This window comes from Nyctereutes procyonoides, unplaced genomic scaffold (genome assembly GCF_905146905.1).
Source record: "Nyctereutes procyonoides isolate TBG_1078 unplaced genomic scaffold, NYPRO_anot_genome, whole genome shotgun sequence".
Classification (NCBI taxonomy): domain Eukaryota; kingdom Metazoa; phylum Chordata; class Mammalia; order Carnivora; family Canidae; genus Nyctereutes; species Nyctereutes procyonoides.
In genome coordinates this window covers 13,670,421-13,691,593 of record NW_026575041.1, presented here as the reverse complement: position 1 = coordinate 13,691,593, position 21,173 = coordinate 13,670,421, and the positions used below count along the sequence as shown (strand labels likewise).

The window sequence follows — 21,173 nt, the reverse complement described above, 5'->3', positions numbered from 1 at the left end:
CCAACTGAACCACCCAGGCACCCCTGGCAGCTTAGACTTCAGAGAGCTGAGAGGAGAGAGATCTCACTCCTGGTAGATTATTTTTATATAATAAATTACCACCCTCAGATTTATGTATTTCTAAAGTATTTTATCTTTATTATAAATAGTGTTAGGTTAAAGAAGAATAGACCTGAATTGTGGACTGGCTATCATTCAAAACCCTCAGAGGCAAAGCTGTGTAGTCAGTGCTGTGCAAATCTCTGAATTTGTCTTAGAAAATTTCTAATTGAATTATTTCATATTGGAATGATAGATTAAACAGAAGATTTTTAAGTGGTAAGGAAACTGAGAAACCATCCCATGCCCATTATTATGTTTCTGAATACTTGGATATGGAAATACAAAGTGTACTCTTTTTTTTTGTCATGCAGATAAATGAACAGCAGAATACTTGGAACTTTGATTTTAAATGTCATTATGACCTTTAGAAATAACAACTGGTTTAAAAATGGACCAAAGTGTAGGTAAAATGGGCAAGTAATACACTTCAGTTCCCAATGAAAATTTATAAGGAAAAGTTATTTTTACTTTGCAGCTTTTGGTCTTAGAGAAAAGACTTCATCATTTTATATGTGATGCGGCTTTCTGGGCTCCTGGTATCTTCATAGCATTTGACTGGAATTTCTTTTTCTTGAAAATGAATTGGCATTTTCTTGCTCTCCACACTCATGAGCTTCACTTGCAGGGGACCCAGGTTTACATAATCCTGTGGTGAACAGAAGAGAATAGGAGAGGTTATTTAACAAGTTACCAGTCTCAATAGTTAGGTTTCCTTTATTATAATTGGCCTTTATCTGACAGATTTCACTGCCTTCTTAACTGCCTAAATAACATATGAAATATGAGAGCCACTGTAAACAGAAAACCAGTCAATAAAAATATATGCCCAGTGGGGCATGGTAGGCAAGATCTCCAAATGAGCACACCGCAAGGCTGACAGGCTTGTCTTTCTGGGAGTTGGGTGAGGGGCACCAGTTACAGTGGGGAGATATATTCTCTCAAAGTCTTTAATTGGTAAAAGAAAGTGGTGGCTGTACATATGTAGCTCTATGCTGGCCAGGATATAACCATGGCAGAGTTTTCTGTATTATTCAAGAATGGGAAGGATTTGTAAACATCACTTTGACTATAAGTATTCTAATATTGATCAAATTCTCCATGAATTTTTCTCACTTTTCACAGAACCGCTGACTACTGGAAAGGTAAAACTTATCATTTTCTGCCTTAAACTATAGTTTAAGATATCAACAAATGGAATTAAAAATCTAATTTACATGAAATCCCACAGCCAACCAAATACTGAGTTGAAACAGCTCACTCAGTCCCTACCTAGCATGCCTTCTCAAGCCATAACTCTCTTTGGAATTCCTTCAACATTTCAGCAAACCTTTCCTGAGTGCCCATTTTGTGCCAGGCCCTGTACGAAGTACTGGGGTGCAATGATAAGGTCACACACTGGTCAGTGAGAAAGACACAGGTGGTACATTTCTCTTGTACAGTAATAGTGACTTTCTATCTGTCTTCTAGCATGTAAACAATTTGAGGGTAGGGCCTATCATATAGGCATATAATTAATTCTATTTATTGTATTTTAAAAATATATAATTATAGGGCTATAAAAAATGTAAGATAGGAGAAAAACAAACTAATGGATGTCTACCACATATTTCAGAGTCTGCTTAAGCTGTCATGACAAAATATCATAGACTGACCAGCTTACACAACAGACATTTAGTTTGTATAGTCTGGAGACTCAGAAATTCAAGATCTGAGTGCCAGCATGGTTGAGTTCTGGTAAGAGTTCTCTTTTTGGTTTATAAATGGCTACTTTCTTCCTGTGTCCTTACATGTAAGGCAGAGACTCTTGTTATAAGCCATAGTCCTATCAGATTGGGGCTCCATCTTTTTTAACCTCATTTAACCTTAGTTACCTTCTAATGACCCTATTTCCAGATTGGGTATTAGGGCTTCAACATATGAATTTGGTGGGTTAAGAGTGGAGGTGGGGATACAATTCAGTCCATAGGATATACAGTGCCATTTCCACCATCCAAAAACGTCCATGGAAAGTAAGAATGTCTTTCATCAACCAAATGGTATGTGACTTTGGAATTTTGTGGACAATTGTCTACTAGCCTGAGGTCATGATAACATAGCAGGTGTCAGGATTTCAAGACTCCCATGGGGGTGTTTGAATGCCTTAGAGAGAACTTTAGTCTTTAAGTTGTCACTTGATGTTAGCAGGACTGAGCTGTAGTTAGCTAATAATGATTTTTGTTGATCTTTTCCGTTTTTTCTGCTTTCATATAGCACTCTTTCTCCTACCAGACTTTAAGTTCTAGGAGAATACTTAAAGTTATCAGTAGTATTAAGAAGGAAAATAGCAAGGGATGGATGTGGGAGTAACTGGAATGTACCAAAAGGTTTTAAAATTAAAAAGCTTTGATATTGCAGTTTTCACCTAATATGGTATATACGGCAGTTTGTACTTTCCAAAGATGGCCGCACTGATATCCTGTCCCATGTGCTTTTCTTTTTTGTTGTTGTTAGATTTTATTTATTTATTCATGAAAGACAGAGAGACAGAAATAAAGAGAAGCAGAGACACAGGCAGAGGGAGAAGCAGGCTCCATGCAGGGAGCCTGACGTGGGACTCGATCCCAGGTCTCTAGGATCAGGCCCTGGGCCGAAGGTGGCACTAAACAGCTGAGCCACCCAGGCTGCTCCCCCATGTGCTTTTCTTATTTTTTTTTTTTTTTTTTATGATAGTCACACAGAATGAGAGAGAGAGAGGCAGAGACACAGGCAGAGGGAGAAGCAGGCTCCATGCACCGGGAGCCTGACGTGGGATTCGATCCTGGGTCTCCAGGATCGTGCCCTGGGCCAAAGGCAGGCGCCAAACCGCTGCGCCACCCAGGGATCCCTCCCATGTGCTTTTCTTATAATGTGATGCTCCTTCCTCTCTCCAGATGCTGGAACTACATTCCCTCCCCTTGGGTGGAACTTTGTAACTACATCAACCAATAGAATATGATGGAAGTGATGATGTATGATTTCCAAATCTAAGTCATACAAAATACTGCAGCATTCACCTTGGTCTCTGGCATTGCTTGTTCTGGGAGAAGCCAGACACCATAACAGAAACAATAAAGGCACCCCAAGGAAAGGCTCATGTTAAGAACCGGGGCTCCCAGCTTAGCCAGCATTAATTTGCCATCCATATGAGTGAGCTACCCTGGAAATGGATCCTGGCTCTAAACAAGCCTTCAGAGGACCGTTGCCCCAGCTGACATATGACTGCAACTGCCTGACGGCCCATGTGAAAAATGTTCATTGGAGCCCTTTCCAAATTCCTAACCAACAGAAGCCACAAAAGAAAATAAATGACAATTGTTATAAGCCACTAAGTTTGGAGATAATTTGTTATATAGCATTAGATAACTTTCATGGTATGCTAGGAATGGGACCTTGTTAATGAATATATGTAGCAAATTGCACAAGGGTAGGAGTGAAAGTTATATCTAATGAGAAATGTGAATGGTGGGCAAATTTTACTAAAAATTACAAATAATTTTTCAATATCCATATTTCAGGTTAATTTTTTTCCATTAATAAAACGGCATTCTCTTAATACTCAAAATTTTTTTCATGAATCCTACCTTGAAATCCTGTTCATCCTCATATAGTAAGTATTTCATATCAGAGGCCCCAAATTCTATACATGAGTTGTCTTCTTCATCTATCTTCAGGTGCTTGACATATCTGATACTATCCTCATGACAGAGATATAAAGCACTGCTCTCAGATGATGAGCTCATGATGTCTGTACTTTTAACTTCTACGGGTTGTAATTTTGACTCTTCTGGATGAATACAAAGAAACTGGTTATTTTGGGATGGATAAAAATGAAAATACAATCAATACACACTTTGTCACACTTTTAGTTTGAAAAGGATTTTAGAAATGTAGAATCTATGTATTAAGGCGAGAGTGAGTCCCATTTTTAGAATCACTAAGTTGTTTTGCCTTCTGTTAGCTAATAGGTTTTGGTAACTGAGGTGCATGTTGGTGTTTTGGTTCATTGACTAAATTGGAACCAAAATGCACCAGTGTAGACAGCATCCCATCCCTCCCATTACTTACGTAATTCACTGTGAAACATGGAGACTTTAATTCAAAAACAGGACTAGAGAAAGCTACAAGGAGAAGAAAACTATGGAGAAGCTGTCATGTATCTATTCCCTGAATAGCTCTTGGATATGAGGTACCTGTCTATAATATATGCTCAATAAGTATTTGTTAAATTTTTGAGATGCTATCACCATTACAATAAAATAATACCTTCATGTATTTCTGGCAACTCCAGAGGCACTTTATGTGGTGCTTCCAGTCCAGCAGCTTGAGTAAGATAGAGTTGCCTAAAAAGAACAAATGAGAAAAGAAGTCTGTCAGTCAACAAATTTTATACCATCTGCTCACTGGTGTCTGTTTCTCTGGTAGGTGTTGGAGACACAGTGATGAACAATGAGACATAGTTTCTACCCTTTGGAGCATAAGGCCTAGTGGGGTGACAGGCTCACAGTGTTTTAGGACAATGGTCTGTAACCCTGATGGGTGATTGGGTAAGTGTGAGAAATACTGTGGGGCAGAGAGAAGAAGCACCTGATTGACCTTTAGGAGGTAAAGGAAGGTTTCCAGGAGGAGATGGTACCTGAGCTGAGTCTTGAAGAACCAGAGGCTGTTTGCCAGGGAAGGGCTTGGGTGAGGAAGGGTATTGCATGATAAGGAAATAACACACTTATGTCCTGGAAATGAAAGTAAGCATGACACCAGTTAGGGTGCTGTTGTAGTAATCCAGGTGAGGAACAACTGTGGCCCGAATGGATGGTCTTAAAATGAAGAGAAAAAGAGAAAGACAGTGAGCAGGAGGGGTCACTGGTGACGTTGAGATTCTGGCCATTGCTGAGTGGCATGTTCCAGTCACATGCCTGGTGACTTCTACATCTGCTACTGCAGCTCTCTATGCATGTAGGCAAGCCTGTGCTCTGCTTTTCAGCACCCACTGAATTTCAACCAGAACATATAATGTCTTGAAAGCTCCATGTAGCTTTTCCTTGAAGTTTGCCTGAAGAGAGCATGAATCAGACTCATGCAGATATTCAAATCACCACTCCTGCTTAGCAGCTCAGCAATCAGAGTGAAGCCCCTGGATTACAGGTTGTCAGTTATTTAAAGAACATGAGTAAAATGTTATTCAAAATGCTTAAGTCTCCAGCAATAATGTAACTACATATAATATTTATTTTGTAAAAGTTTCTGAAGGTTCAACTTTGTATAGGTCACTTTCACATGTAGCTCTGGTCTACAGGTGGATATGTCTGGGGTTTTAGAATTCCCTTTTCCCCTGGTTTTTCCATTTTGAATCATTATGATCTCACTAAATGTTATAAATATTATAAATCTAGATTCTCTCTTAACCATTAATTTATTGTCATTTTTGTACCACTACAGGGTGACAACACTCGATGATCTAGAAAATACTTAAAGAATATTATTATTAGATTTGTGAGTGTTAGATTTGTAGGTATTGGTCCACTTAGCCTCAGTTCTGTGACATGGGAGTCCCTGGGTAGTCACCTTTGGTGGACATTGGCCTCATCTCATATGAGTTGTAAAGGGAAAAAGTCTGAGGAGCATTGGATGGGAAAGGTAGTAAGTCTATTAGCTAAAATATCCCATTCTTCAGCCAAATAGGAAAACAACCTTTTGTATGTGCTTGGGGCACAGTTTATGTCTACTTCTCACTACCTTCTAGTATCTTACAAGACCTGAGTTCTCAACAGAAAGGTGAAAAGGGAAGTTGCCATAAAATATGCAAAATGTATTATATTTCTTTGACTTGAAAATGGTTTATAGTAAAAGCTCCTGAATATGCTCAAAGTTCCCCTTCTAGAAAAGTAGTCTAACAGACAACTGAGGGTTTACACATTTCTGTTCCTTTACACAGATTTTTCTAAAATTTCCTAAAGACTTGCCTCGAGGAATTTACAATCTAGCAAGGAAGCAGACATTAAATAAGTAATCATGGGTGTGATAAATGCTGGCCATGAATGAAAAGATTAGGGTACCATGGAAGCATATACCAGGGCTCCTCGCCTGGTTCTCATAAATGTCACTTTCTTTTTGGTTGGCCAGATTTTGAACTCCTCTGTCCCAACTCTGAAGCAAGACTAAACACTCAGGTCTCTCACTAAAGAAAACCAATCCACAAGGCACTGATGAACATTGTTTTACTGAATTTTTGTGGAGTTAAGGATAAAATTGGATAGGGTTAAATTGTACATGTCACAGCAAACAGCTTACTTAAGCTGACAGCCAAGTTCTCCCTGGCCAGTGAAAAAATTCCCCTTTGTATGACTAGCGATTCACATCCACAGCAGCACCAATCAGACGCAGCAGGCTGAGCTGACCAAAGCAGCAAGTGGAGTTGGCACTTCGGAGGGTAGCTCCTTCCTAAGGTTGGGCCCATTCAGAAGAGGAAAGACGACAGAGGAGGCAGGTGGAGCTGTAAGCGTAAGCGTGTAAGCCACGTGTAGAGATTAGACCTGCTGCTAAGAAGGTGGCAGCAGCAGCAGGCAGCGGTGGGACAGGAGCATGGAGCTGGAGACCTGATCGGAGAGGAGAGGCCTGGCAAGAGCGCGTCACCTACTGGAGGAACGGTGAGGCCCCCACCCCCTAGGACACCTTGAGGGCATCAGGTCAAGAGATTGGGAATTCAGGAGTCCAGTGAACAGCCAATTCATTCAGCCTGACTGCCTACCACATCTGCACATCTGCCTCTCCAGGGCAGTACGTCTACACTGTGGAAGGGAGCAGGTGACCCCCTTCTCTGTCCAGTCTCGCCAAGCTTTCAGCCTGTAATGCAACTGCATTGTTTCCCAGATTCTCCAGTTTTGTATCCTGCTGCCCATCTCTTAGCCCAGCAAACAAAAACCCCACAACTTACCTGTATCCACCCTTCTTGGAACACATCGGGAAGTTTGTAAACAAAAAATGCCTTATTATGTCATAAACAGTATTTTTCCACGCCACACCAGCAACAGGAGCTACTCGGGTAGAAATTTTTTCATGGCCCTTTCACCATGTTGAATTTCTCTGCTTTAATTCCTAGACCTAGACATTTGTCTCCCATCTTCCACATGTACAATCTACATTTGTGTGAGTCATTTCTCCTCTTTTCCTAAACATGCTACTATTCCTATTAGTTCTTGTTTCTGACCACTTGCCCAACTTATAATCACCACTTTGAATTTTAATTTCATATTCCAAGGCCCTAATTTTCCTTAAGACTTGTGTATTGAGAATTCTTTTGTCAGGTAAGAAAAAGAAATGACCTAAAATACACCGTTGGTTTTTCTTGCGCAGGAATAAATGTGACTTGGAATACCAGGCTACCTTCTCTGTCTAGAAGGTAGTTTGACTCTTCCACTAACTATCAAAGGAAACAATTTTACAGTCCACAAGGTAACCAGAAGCCGAGAAGACTTCCAGGAAGTTACCACAAAGTTGATCACTTCCTCCTTTGTGCTGACTCCACACCTCATACATCTTGTGCTGCACTGGTATGCTTTCATTTTCATGCCTACTTTCCCTGCTGACTTGGAGGCTTTTGAAGGTCCGCACTTGTAATGTTCATGTTAAGTGTTTGTTATTAAGACTAGTGCACTGCTAGAAAAAGTAAGCCAAAGTTTGCACTGTACCAATGAGCAATTGTAATACTTATACCTTCACCACAGCCATTTGGTGAGTTCCTTTCTTTTCAACTATTGCCATCCAGATGGAGCACTAAGAAATCATCTTTTAAAAATAACTTTTACAATACAAATGTTTACAGACTACTTTCTAGATATGTTAATGACTTTCACCTGGGTATTTTGAGATCCACAAGTCTACAGTTGAATAGTTGATCAATAAGTACCAAGTTTTCTTCTTCCAGTTCATGAATAGTACTTTCCAGTTCTTCAACTTCCTTTCTGTGATTTGCAATCTGTTCTCAGAAGAAGACAATGGATGGATGTTGGTACTTGTTAACTTAGTTCTATCTAGTCTTCTGTAAGAAATTCACTTCTAAAAAAGTTCATTTGCCTGAGGGAAAGATCTATCCTTTATTATTTGTTACTTGGTTTCTTTGTCCTTACTGTCTAAGAAGGAATGGGTGGGTCTTTTTTCTAGACTGTTTGCCGAACTTGTTTGCATGGTTAGACAATGAATGGCAGGAGTTGTCCTTTCTTACCCTTTCAAAAACATCACCGGATTTATTTGTGAGCTGGAGTTAGAGATAAACATGAAAATACGAATTAAATTATCAATGTGGTTAAATGGGGGAAGATGGTGATAAAACCAAAAGTGGTATGATCAAACCATAACAGAAGCTGCCAGGTACTATGGGGGATTCATCTTATGTCTGGTGTAGGGGGGAAGGGAGTTTTAATAGAGGAGATGACATCTAATCTGGATTTTGAAGACCAGAGGGTACACTGTAGGCAGAAGAAACCACATGTTACGCACATTATTTTGGTGTAGATAGATAGAAAGAGGACGTGGGGAGAAGTAGGAGAGAAACTGGACAATTAGGGAAATAATGGCAAAGGATCTGGATTTTAATTTTGCAGGTGATAGAAGGTCATTGATAGACATAGTAGTTTTGATGTTTACTAAGGAAATATAGCTAACTTCATTAAACATAAACAAAATTTGCTGTTTCTATTGATGGAATTCCCATTAGTCTTTAAGAAGTGTATTTTGAAAACCTCTGTCTAAAGAAGGCTAGGATAGTGGGAAAAATGTATAGAACGTGACTAGATAGAGCTCCCGGCTTCCCTCCCTGCCCACCTCATATGGCATGAACCATACAGATGCTGCATCAAGAATTCATGGAGAGAGGTCAGGACAATAGAATTAGAAGCAAGAGTATAAAAGGGGGCTCCTGGGTGGCTCACTCTTGATTTCGCCTAGGTCATGATCTCGGGGTCGTGAGATGGAGCCCCGTGTCTGCTCTGGTCTCAGGGGGGAGTCTGCTTGAGATTCTCCCTGTCCCTCTGCCCCTCCTGCTGCTCGTGCTCGCTCTCTCAAATAAATAAATAAATAAATATATATATATTTTTTTTTTTAAAAAAAGATTTTATTTATTTATTCATGAGAGACAGAGAGGGGCAGAGACACAGGGGCAGAGACACAGGGAGAAGCAGGCTCCATGTGGGGAGCCCGATATGGGACTTGATCCTGAGACTCTGGGATCACACCCTGGGCCGAAGCCAGATGCTTAACTGCTGAGCCACTCAGGTGTCCCAATAAATAAATATTGTTTAAAAAAGATTATAAAAAAGAAAGTAATAGGCTGATGAGAATAATAGAGATAAACTGGGAAAAGTATCTCAAGGGACAATGATGAAACAAAAAAGGTTCAGGGGTTAGTTTAGATGCAGTATCTCTTGTTAGGCATTGCCAAGAGAGTGTAGCTGAGATGAGTACTTAGATAACTTAGACATTTTGAATTTGTGCTTGAAATTTATTTATTGGATTTTGGAGTCTGGAAACATTCTGTATATTACTATATGCATATCTCTATCACATAAGTCATGATTAAATGTTTGATTTTCTATTATGGGCAAGGTTCTGTGCAAGGCACAGAAAGATACAAAAGTGAATAAGGCATGGAAAGAATTTCCTCCAAAGAGGTTTATTGGATTCAATGAACAAATACACAAATAATTATAACATAAAACAATACTAGTGCCATAGAAAAGGCTCAAATATTGCTAGTGGCTTGGAGTTCGAGAGAAAAGCATATATTATTTACCTGCCTTAAACTATTTAGCAAACCATTAAGTCCATTATGCTAAATTAGAAAGCAAGGGGTTGTTTCAGCATCCCATGTGTTGGGAGTTAATCAGCCTGATTATAGGCTTGAACGCCTTAAGGAAAAGTTAATACTTTTCAAATGTCAAAGGATGAGAAAGAAATTATATTTAGAGGATGTAAACAGAAGGAATTGATAGAACATTTGGATATGTTTGACCCAAGGGCTTGGCATGCTTGGGAGGCAGCACACAAAGTTCTTGGTCTCCTTCCAAAGCTGGGAATGAAGAGGACCCGTTCAGGGAGTTAAGTCTGATCTTTGGAGCTAAGGATATCTTGTGGTATCACTTGGCCATTTGGACTACTAAGGTTCTTAGCATTTACTGTCTCCTTTCCAGCCTATCAAAATACAAGGGAAATGAAAACTAGTTCCTTGTTATAACCATATATACGGTTTAAATTTCCAGGGTAAGAAAGTGAAAAGGAAGATCAAGATTGCTTTTTCCTCCCTATCCTGCTTCTCCCCAGATACCCAAGAAATGGACTTAGGGAATTGATAAAGATAATTTAGTTAGAACTTTTATAAGTCAGACCCCTAGGACCCTGAATTAAATGCATGCTCTTGCAATTTTATCCTGTGAGATCCAAGTTAGCTTTATGCGTCCTCTCACTTGAAACTCTGATTTCTAACTCTTTGAATCCCTTTGTCTAGTTTTATGGGCTATTTGTTGAGTTAGTCTAAGTCATTTGGAAATTTCAGGTTTCTTCATTTCCTTAATAAGCATGCTAAATAAAACCAGATAATGGAAGTCATGCATACGACATTTCATATCCTTCCCTCAGATCTAAGTTTTTGGTTATTGTTGAATAGTTAAATGGAGAAATATTTTCAGGAGTTCCATTATTAAATATCCCTTGTTACTCATTCTAAACCTTCCTTAAAGAAACTAATTGTCATATATCATTCCATTTCTAGGCAATTTTCAATTCTTGTGATAATACTTATAACCAGAGATGGTTTTAATTAATTTGTGAGTAAATTTAATAATGCTGAAATAAATATTTATTGAAATAAGGAGAAATTAAACCTATTAAATTTCCTTAAAATGATTTGTCCTTTATTACTAACCTCTTTTGCTCATGATTTAATTAAACTTGACATTTTTCCCTGTCTTTTATTTCTACTGAATTATGAGACATAAAAAGTAAAATGAAACAAAATGTAATTTGTGGCTTTAGTAGGATGGATCAAGACACCAAAAAAAAAAAAAAAAAAACCCTTTCTTATCAGTCAAATACAAATTTTTGCAGTCATTTTCTCTGAGCCTAATAACTATGACATCTTATAAGATTTAAGATTTGAGGTGTGCCTGGTGGCTCAGTTGGTTTAGTGTCTGCCTTCAGCTGGGGTCATGATCCCATAACCCTTCAAATATCAACCTTATATATATATAAAACTTGTTAATAAGAGCTGTGTATGATTGAAGTGAATTTTTTCAAAAGATGGTAAGTTTTCTTTCATAGATGGTATCTGAGCACAGGTCAGGTGACTGTTTCTCTGTAATATAAAGCGAATTTCAAAGCAATGAGTTTGCACATCTTCTGTAGCACCCTTGTGACAACTAGTCTGAGGATTATCTACTTGTTTTACCCAATAACATGCTCTCACATCTTCACCCAAGATCTAAGCCATGTACTTGATTCATCTCCCCAATGACTATATCTATACTCATGGATATCCTTTCATTCAATAACTATTTAGTGAACATAGATTACTCTATGTTTTAATGGACATATAGTTGAAAAGGCACAGCTTGCTCTGTGCAGTGAAGAGACAGATGGATAAACAGACAATTTCAATATATATTAGCAAGAGTTATGAAACAAGAGAGGTGGAGTTTTCCATGTATATGAGACTAAGAAGGTAAGACAGAAGGACTAGTCTGTGCAATGTAAGGCAAACAGGACAGTGCCTCATAACAAAGAAGGTCTGGAAGTCCTCAAAGACCACATTTAGCAAGAGTGGGACTGTAGCATCGGTATAGAGAGACAGGTGGAGCAGAGTCTAAGGCAGCACACTGGGCCCCTAGTTCCTGCATGTTCTCCAGAAGGAGGTGTGAAGAGAGCCTGATGACCAAGCTAGGATAGGATGTAGAGACTGCAGTGGTCAGGGACATCTTGACCGTGGGCAAAGAGCTGTCACTGTGGGTTTGGTGTTGGCTGCAACACAATGTCCAAAAGACCAGAGCAATCCATTTAGCAGTCACCAGTGCAGGGAGCAGATGAAAGCATATCCTGTACAGATGAAAGGCAGAGGGAGCAATGGTCCAAGGCAAAGCCCATAGATCTGAGCCCGCTTTAGTAACATGCCCCAAAGAGGGATATAAACTTCCCTTCCTTATATAACAGGGTACATCTTGGAGAAGAACAGAGGGAAGAAAGGAAATCTAAACAACTGAACATTTATGCAAAGGACACTCTCTGTCATCCAAAGAGGCAATTTAAAAACAGCAGAGATTGAGGTTAGAATGATCCTTTAGCCTTACTCCCACCACCCACAAGGAAGTAGGGTCTTGAAGAAGGCCAGATCAATTTTAGGGCATAAAGAAGCTTCATACGTATGAGTTTTCTTTTTTTTTAATTTTTTTTAATTTATTTATTTATGATAGAGAGAGAGAGAGAGAGAGAGGCAGAGACATAGGCAGAGGGAGAAGCAGGCTCCATGCACCGGGAGCCCGATGTGGGATTCGATCCCGGGTCTCCAGGATCGCGCCCTGGGCCAAAGGCAGGCGCCAAACCGCTGCGCCACCCAGGGATCCCCATATGAGTTTTCTGCATGAATTATGATGCCAAAAGTGATTTCTGGTTGTTATTGAAATTATTGGTGGTGGTCATTGAGCAACAGTTTGTAATAAGATTAGGATTCCACTTGAATTTTATTTGACGTCAGCTAGTCACAATTCTATGCTTTTTCCATGCCTTCAGCTCACAAAATAAAAGTCATTTCCAGTTCAAAAAAAACGAGAAGGAAGGAGTTGTTTTTTAAAATTTGACCTACCTCTCTTTTCAGCCAGTCATTCTCCCAGATCTCTCGGTAGCTGCCCTTGTCAATGAACTGTATGGCATTCTAAAAGAAAGTTTCTGCATTAAAGAAGACTCACAACATGGAGATTCACAATCAACTTATCTGATCATTTTATAGTATGTTTTGCAATCACTTTGGAAACATATCTAAGAGCTTTTGCTTCAGTTGTTCTTTACTCTCATATTATTTTGGTGACTTACACTGCCTAATACAGTTAGAGAACTGGACAGTAGTCATCCGTTCAATTTGGCTTCTATTGTGACTGAATCTGATTGCCATGGTGAAATCAATCATTAAGTTGTCTGCTCCATGATTAAAGTGGCTGAACTGTAATGATAAAATATTCTTCAAGTTTATGGTCACAGACATACTCCAACAAAGAACAAAAACATGAATAGATCCTATTACTGACTTTTTAATTTGAAAGATTTATGCATATCAGTAATAACAACATACATATTTACAAACTTAATAGCAAATAGTTTCAGAGTAGCTAGACAGTCTCCTGGAGAAAGGCATTTTAGATGAAGAAAATAGGAAAAGCATTACTTTGTCAGTAAGTTCATAAAATGTAAATTCATTTTCAATTCTTATTATAGTTTTCCCCAAAGGAACTTTATAATAGATGAAAGATCATATTTATCAGTGAGGCACTTTTTTATGGCTACCATGTTACAAGTTCTACATTCAGTAACTAAAGGGCATTATCTAAGGAAGGGAAATTAGGAAAAATCTTAAAAGTAATAAATACAGACAAAATAATTAAAAAATATGTTAAGAATAAATTTATCTAAGTCTTTAGAGTTGGAAGATTTGCAATAATTCTTTTTCTTTAAATCATGCTAATTAAACTAAGGGTGCACCTACACTGCCTAGGAATCAGGAACTTTTATACTCTAACTGCAGCTGATAACTCTGAAGTGCCCTGGCACACAGAATTTTAGTTGAACAGAAGCAAGACATAGCTCATAACTGAAGTTAGTTGACTAATGGCTTAATTCAGTAACAATGGAACAGAGGTTTTCAACTTTGGCTGCACATTAGAATCTCCTGAACACTTTGAAAAATCCAGAAACCAATGCAACATCATAGGCCATTTACATGAGCATTTCTGAGGCACCAAATGAGTCAACCAAATTTCTCAGGTGACTCCAATATGCAGCCAAGATTGTACAACAGTGGATTATCAGATGTTAAATATATGCTACAAGAGCCAGATGAAATGGGGAAAATTCATTCACGTGTGTTAGGCATTATGTAGATAAAAGAAAATGTACAATGTAGTGATTAAAAGCAGTGATCTGAAGAGACATCTTGAATTGAATCTCCACTCTATCACTTGCTCTGGGAAAGTCACAAAAATTTCTCTGTGCCTCATTCTTCTCATTAACAAGTCCCTGCCTTACAGGATTGTTGAGAGACATAAATGTAAAATGCTCAGAACTGTATCTGGACCAGTCCTCATTATATGTTGAACATGTATGTTTGAAATATGTTTGATTTATAGATGCATTTTTAATCATCTTAACTATGTTCAGATCATTTTATTGTTGACTTCACCATTTAGTCATACTCAGTCACAAAGGGGCTGAATTTTATGTGCAGATAAACTATTGGTTGGTTTTCCATAATCCTCTATCTTTGTATACATCAGTAAAATCATGCAGTAGGATAGTAATTGAAAAAAACAACTGAACTAACAGTTAAGCAACAAAGAAGAGCAACTGAAATTCAGTGAGGAACTGTAGAGAACCCCAGGTGTTTACAATTCTGCATAAGAGCTATTCTAGATGAAGAGACAGTCTAACTGACGAGGTCTGTCTGGGGGCAGGGGAAAGACAGTGAAAACAAAGGGGTTAGAAAACATATAATGTTGGAAATTATATCTCAAACATTTTTTAATATCCCAAATTTTTAAAACTCTGGCAATGTAAAGTATACTCTCTTAGATTTGGATATATATGAAAGTACTTTTTAGACAAGTCCTATTTCATTCTATAATGTGTCCAAACTTTTATTTAATAATTTGTTGTAGTCATTATTATTACTTAAAAATAACTCAATAAGAAGTTACTGAGCTCTTGTTCCTTATGAGGCACTATGCTCCTTAAATCATCTCATTTAACCTCCATACTATTTTTAAAGGTAAATATCATTATTGCTCCTTTTATATAAATTAGGAAACTGAAGCCCAGAAAAATCAGGTAACAAATTTAGTTTATATTCCCAGTAAGTGGTAGAACTGTGATTTAAACTAAGTTGCCAAATTTCAAAACTCAATCTTCTTAATCATTATACCACAGGAAATAATAGGGGAACAATTTTTGTTTTGTTTTTAAGAAAATTGAAATATACCTGTGTGGCCCATTCCTTCTTTTGATCCAGTTGCAACAAAGTTTTTCTGATTATTCTCTTTCTAGCATCTTCCAGAGTGATTTTATAGTGTTCTTTAAAAAGAAAATTAGAAGCCTTAACAAGGCAAATCCTAGGTAAAACTATGCTGCTAGTAAATTTCATCTTCCACGATCCTCCCTTCTCCTTTCTACAAACATTTTCCCCCTGAATTTTCAGGGTGCATTCTTATTGAAGCATCTAGTACCTCCAATGAAAAGAAATGCTCCAAATATTTACTAACACCCTAATGTGAATTAGCTTAAAATGGTATCTCTCCCAAGAATACTTGTGTTTTCAAAGGATTGTCTCTCCAAAGGGAGAGTTTCCAAAAGTTTAATACTTGTGCAATACTTTAATACTATTTTGCATACCACACACTTCTGATTCCACAAGGGAAATATAAAGAAGATATGATTGTCTGGGGGGTGGGGGGAAAAAAGATTTGATTGTCTGCATGAGAAGCATCCTGTACCTCTGACTCAATCTAACTAAATTTCCAGTACTCCTGGCATGCATTTCCTTGGGCAGGAAAGGCAGAGTGAGGGGCTGTGAAGGTTAGCCCCTGGTCCTGAGTTGGGCTCAGAGCAAGAAAGGAGGGCTGATATGAAGTGCAGAATTCTTTATTATCTCCCAATTTTCTTATGTCCTAGTTGGAACAGAAAGAAAAGGATCAGAAAATTTTAGGCCTTGAAAGATGCTTAGTGATCGTATCATCATCATCTCTGTTTAGGGAACAGTGAGATAGAGTGACATTAAGGCCACTGCAGAGAGTAGAGAGCAAGAAAGCTGGATAACGAATCCAGTTTGTTAGTCTTCTTTTCAACAAATCAGCACCAGACTCTTCTGATGTACATGACACTACTTAAGACACTGGAAATACTGCCAAATAAGAGACAAGCCCCGGCCCTTGTGACATGTACATTCTAGTAGGGAAGGCTGACCTTAGGTAAACAAGCAAATATGGAATATTTCAGGTGGTGGTGTGTGTGATGAAACAGAACTAAAATTCTCCATTTTAGATAGGGTGACCAGAGGAAGCACTTTTGAGGAGGTAGAGGCTGAATGAAGTGAGGCAGTCAGCAGTGTGAACAGAGGGAAGTGCACTACCCAAATCTGAGAATAATCAAAGTAGGTTGTGCCTTATGATCACATCTATGTATATGTTCCCATTAGTTGTGTTTTATTTATGACTTCTGAAGGATAACTATTTGAGAGTCAGGAGTATTTATTTCCATACGAAGGATGTTGACAACTATGGTTGTTATATTTCTGGACTGGTCCACAGAGACCCATTTAACTTATCCTGTAAGTAAAAATACTTTTGTACTAGTCATGCTGTGGAATCTGCCATTCATGACACTGCTTCAAAAGGAAAATTTTCTCCACAGACCAAGTCAATCTAAACAGAACTCTCTGCGCTCCTAGACTACAGGGAAGGAGATCTGCAGGTCTGGCCTTTCGGTACGTTGGAATCAAACCGAAGGTCTGGAAAGGAGACCAGGGAGCTAAGCAAGAATTCCTCAGCCTTCATCTGTGCTTTGTACTGGCGTAATGGCTCCCTCTATTAGTCGAAAACTCTGAAAGCAGAGTAAAAATTCCTTTTCTATATCATTTTACTCCTGTAGTCCGTGGGACACAACAGATAATGAAAAATCTTTTGAAAAAAATTCAATGTGCAAGTCTTTGGTGGGCAGTGATCTGAGGCTTCACCACCAGGTGTGGCAGCTGTGGTGGCGTGGGGAGGGAGGAGTGCAGAGAGACAAGGGGAGAGCCCTCCCAAGTTGCCAGTGGCCAGAGAGGGCCACTAACTTTCTGCCTCTAACAGAGTTGGGACCAGAGTGTCTGACTGAGGTAGCAGTTGATGAACATGAGAGTTGCGTTTTGAGGAGTCATCTAACTTGACATTTGGAGAATAAGAGAATGGAAGCCTTCATTATTCCAACCTACATATGTTCATCTATACAACCTGTATTTTTCTTATTCCATTTGGAGTCATCACTTGAATACTTTAATCATTCCAGTCTCATTTCTGCTAGAATTTGTTTCAATTCAGGATATAGTCCACTAGATTAAGGCTGGATGTTTATTTGAAACTTTTACCCAACAAAACACAACAAGCCATCTAAAAGTTGCAATGGATTTAGTTATAATGGATTTTTCATTCTTAGAATTGATTCTTTGCTGTAAATCATAAAAAATAGATAAATATACTGTGACAAAGTTATAGCTTTCTCTATTGCCACATGAACACTGAAAAAGCAATAAAAATACCCAACTGATTTCAAGTTCCATATAAAATTCAATAGACTGTTTATCTTCTTAAGAGCAAAGTAACCAGCACAAGTGAGGATATAAAAATCTCATCGGTATCTTTTGTGATTCATACGATGCTTTGAGAAACAACTGTTAACCGCATTTGTGAATACAGCCAAAGAAGCTGGGAGTATGGAATGTCTCCTCATAAAAATTTGAGATGTTGCTAGTGGGAGCGTGGGAGACTCTGGCTTGGCTGCCTTTAAACTCCTGGCTGCTCAGACACCTGTCTAATGCAGCCACTTCTCAGAACCTGATGGCAAAGCCACACTGACTGAAGCTTGCTTTGTTCTGCCTTCCCTGTTGTGTCTGGCTCTGTGTTGATTTGCTCCTCCTCAGTTTTCTGGGAGTCTGTTGCCCACTTTTCACACACTTGTTCAGGGTCATACATCTTCACCGTGCTGCCCTCTCCTGTGGGGAGGGTGGTGATAGCCTCTCTTGTGGGTTCTCTTGGAAAGCACCAAGGGACTCCCATTTTACAGATGAAGAAATTGATGTTCAAAAAAGTTACTTTTTGTGAGTGCATTTGAACCTAAATCTCTTAACTCGCTATTATGAATCAAAGAAATTTTAGAGTTTCCTGTCCTGTGTGCCTGGTAAAGGACAAAAGTAAAAATGCTCTGTGACCCTGATATCTAATGACTTATAATAACACTTTCTGTATTGCTGAGCCTCATCTAAAACCCCCTTTCCAGGCTCCCTGGGTGGCTCAGCGGTTTGGCGCCTGCCTTTGGCCCAGGGCGCGATCCTGGAGTCCCGGGATCGAGTCCCGTGTTGGGCTCCTGGCATGAGCCTGCTTCTCCCTCTGCCTGTGTCTCTGCCTCTCTCTCTCTCTCTCTCTCTCTCTCTCTCTCTCTCTCATAAATAATAAATAAAGAAAGAAAGAAAAATCTTTTTTTAAAAAAATAAAACCCCCTTTCCTTTTATTGAGAGACAAAGCCTTGTCCTGGATATATTAGTGACTGTGTTTCTCATACCCACTCCCAACATCTCCCAGCTAAAGTTCAGGGAAGTAGCTCTAGGTGATTCCTCCTCCTTCCCCCTAGAGCTCAGGGATGGTACTAAATAAGGCAGAGTTGGGGAGTTGACCATAAATAGCTGATCGATGACCCATGAGGAAGCATGGGACAAAGGCTCATCTTTGGTTAGGTAGGTGATCACACCAGCTCTTCAGAATCTGGGCTGGAGAAAACTGCAAGAACTGGTCTGTGGGAAACAAGAAGAGAATCGGACAGGACAGAGCAAAGCAGAGACACAGACCATGAAAGATAAATGTAAAGGGGAACCTTCTCTAGGGCTGACACCCTTCTATTTCCAGCTTTAACCTTCCCATTCCTCACTACAAGTGTTATATTCAACAACATGACCATGGCACATTAAGCAAACTTAGTTTTATCTCTTCCCTTTAAAATTCATACCATGAGGCTAGTAACTCTCTCAACAAGATATATGGCAAAATTCCGACTTCTCTGGTCCCTTTGTAATAATAAGAGGTCCTCCAATCACTAATTAATATATCCAGCCTTTTGTAATAATTAAAACTTCAAACTCATTCAAAGTTATGGCTATTCTCTTTTCAGCCTGGATATACAACTACTTCCTCTGATTTGAGTTTCTATGCCTCCTTTCTCACAGTTGAAGAGAAGCATGGAAAGGGAAAGAAAGCTCTCACCTAACAGATACTATCTCAAGCTAATGTGGCACTTTCTCGTCCTGACACTTAAGGTTGATTCCTTTCTCATGGGGATATTTTATAGGTTCTTCAGAGGACCACCCTCCCCATTGCTAGCTATTTCACTGGTGTTTCCTTGATGCAGGGGGATGTACTGTCCTCAAGGCTGGCTAACAACTTTACCTTTGGCCTCTGGCTCTCCATCTATTCCTCTCTCCCTTACATGCAGGCTCCTATTTCTCTGTTAGGACACCATCACCAAGATCTAACAGGTGTGTGTACTAGCTCTCTCTCATAGCAGATTCATAGGAAACACTTTCATGCTTTGCCATGACTGAGAGTGCAGGCTGCTGCAGACTGAATACTTATACCCGTGCCCCATTCATACATTGAAACTGAATCCCCAGTTTGATGGTATTTGGAGATGGGGTCTTGGGAAGTCTTTAGGTCAAGAGGGGGGAACCCTCATGAATGGGATTCGTGCGCTTAGAAAAAGAGACTCCAGAGAGCTCCCTTGCCCCTTCCACCAGAGATGGCTGTCTATGGACCAGGAAGTGGGTTTTCACAAAACACTAAATGTGCTGTCATTGAACTTGAGCTTTCCAGCCTCCAGAACTGGGAGAAATAATTTCTGTTGTTTATAAGCCACCCATTCAATGTATCTTGAATGGACTAAGATACAGGCCTAGCTCAGGGCAGTAGCCACTTCATCTTTGCTCTGCTGTCAGAATGTTTAGTTAGTTCCTTATCCCCAAGATTTCTCAGAGAAAGGTCATAAACTAGACCTCCATGTCTCCAAACTGTAGGGGACACATACTGATCAATCTGAGGAATTTCCTTAAAGACTCTCCATCTTGATTTGAGATGAAAGAGGAATTACCCTCACCTGTCCCTTTGGGGGACAGCATAGGACTTACAGCACACCAAGATCTCTTATTTAACACTGTCCCCTAATTTCCAACAATCTTTTCTTGACCTATCCAACTTCTTTTATAGACTGGAATTCAGTGGCTGAAGGTGTGAAACCAGTTTACTGCTTCATCTGCATGGTGCTATCTCAGTTTATTCTGAAATGTGGTGTCTGTTACATTGCCACCCCAGTTTAAAATGAGAATAAAACAATTTTACTTTAATAACCTATTTCAATAACCACTGCTTTCCCTAAAAATACTTGTTCCTTTGCAAGTCAACCAGTCTAACACAAATTTCATGATTGGGTGTGGGAGGAGCATTCTAGAAAAATCATGGAAGAAGGGAGGAGGTGGGAAAAAAAAGATCAATATAATAGTAAGGCTTCAGATAACTTGATTTAAGTGTCCTGCTCATATTCATTGTCCAATTAGTGTAGTGGCCCTCAAAATATTTTAATACAGCAGAGTTGCTCCTGCTACTTTCATGGTTAGGAGAAATGCCTAAAACTATGAGAAAAGACCATAGGAACTATTTTCCTAGGACACCTAAAGTTGGTTACAGACCAGGGTTTTCAATATGTAAATATGTAAATATGTAAATATTATTACCACCATCCCAAAGTTGGATACAAGAGCATGACAGTCCTCAACTCAAATCATCCAAATTTCTGATCAAGATTATGGGTTAAGTTTATCTGAGAAGATGATTCTTCCTAATTTAAAAATGTAAAATGAAAATAATTTTGGGGGGGGACTTAAAAAATTTTAAATATATCAGAACAGTAACTATTTTAAAAGTTTGGTACTGGGATCCCTGGGTGGCGCAGCGGTTTGGCGCCTGCCTTTGGCCCAGGGCGCGATTCTGGAGACCCCGGATCGAATCCCACGTCGGGCTCCC

At 39.2% G+C, this 21,173-nt stretch overlaps 1 protein-coding gene across 1 annotated transcript in view; it reads right to left on the bottom strand.

The window, feature by feature from the left end:
• Window positions 1–229: 229 nt before the first annotated feature.
• CCDC83 (coiled-coil domain containing 83) overlaps window positions 230–21,173 on the bottom strand; it is a 48,675-nt gene continuing 27,731 nt past the window's right edge. The window contains exons 6-11 of the mRNA XM_055320709.1: window positions 15,341–15,432; window positions 12,959–13,027; window positions 7,968–8,089; window positions 4,384–4,460; window positions 3,702–3,904; window positions 230–748 (exon numbers count right to left, since the gene is read on the bottom strand). Coding sequence (XP_055176684.1) covers window positions 587–748; window positions 3,702–3,904; window positions 4,384–4,460; window positions 7,968–8,089; window positions 12,959–13,027; window positions 15,341–15,432 — 725 coding nt within the window. The 3' untranslated portion in view covers window positions 230–586. The remainder of the gene's footprint in view (window positions 749–3,701; window positions 3,905–4,383; window positions 4,461–7,967; window positions 8,090–12,958; window positions 13,028–15,340; window positions 15,433–21,173) is intronic.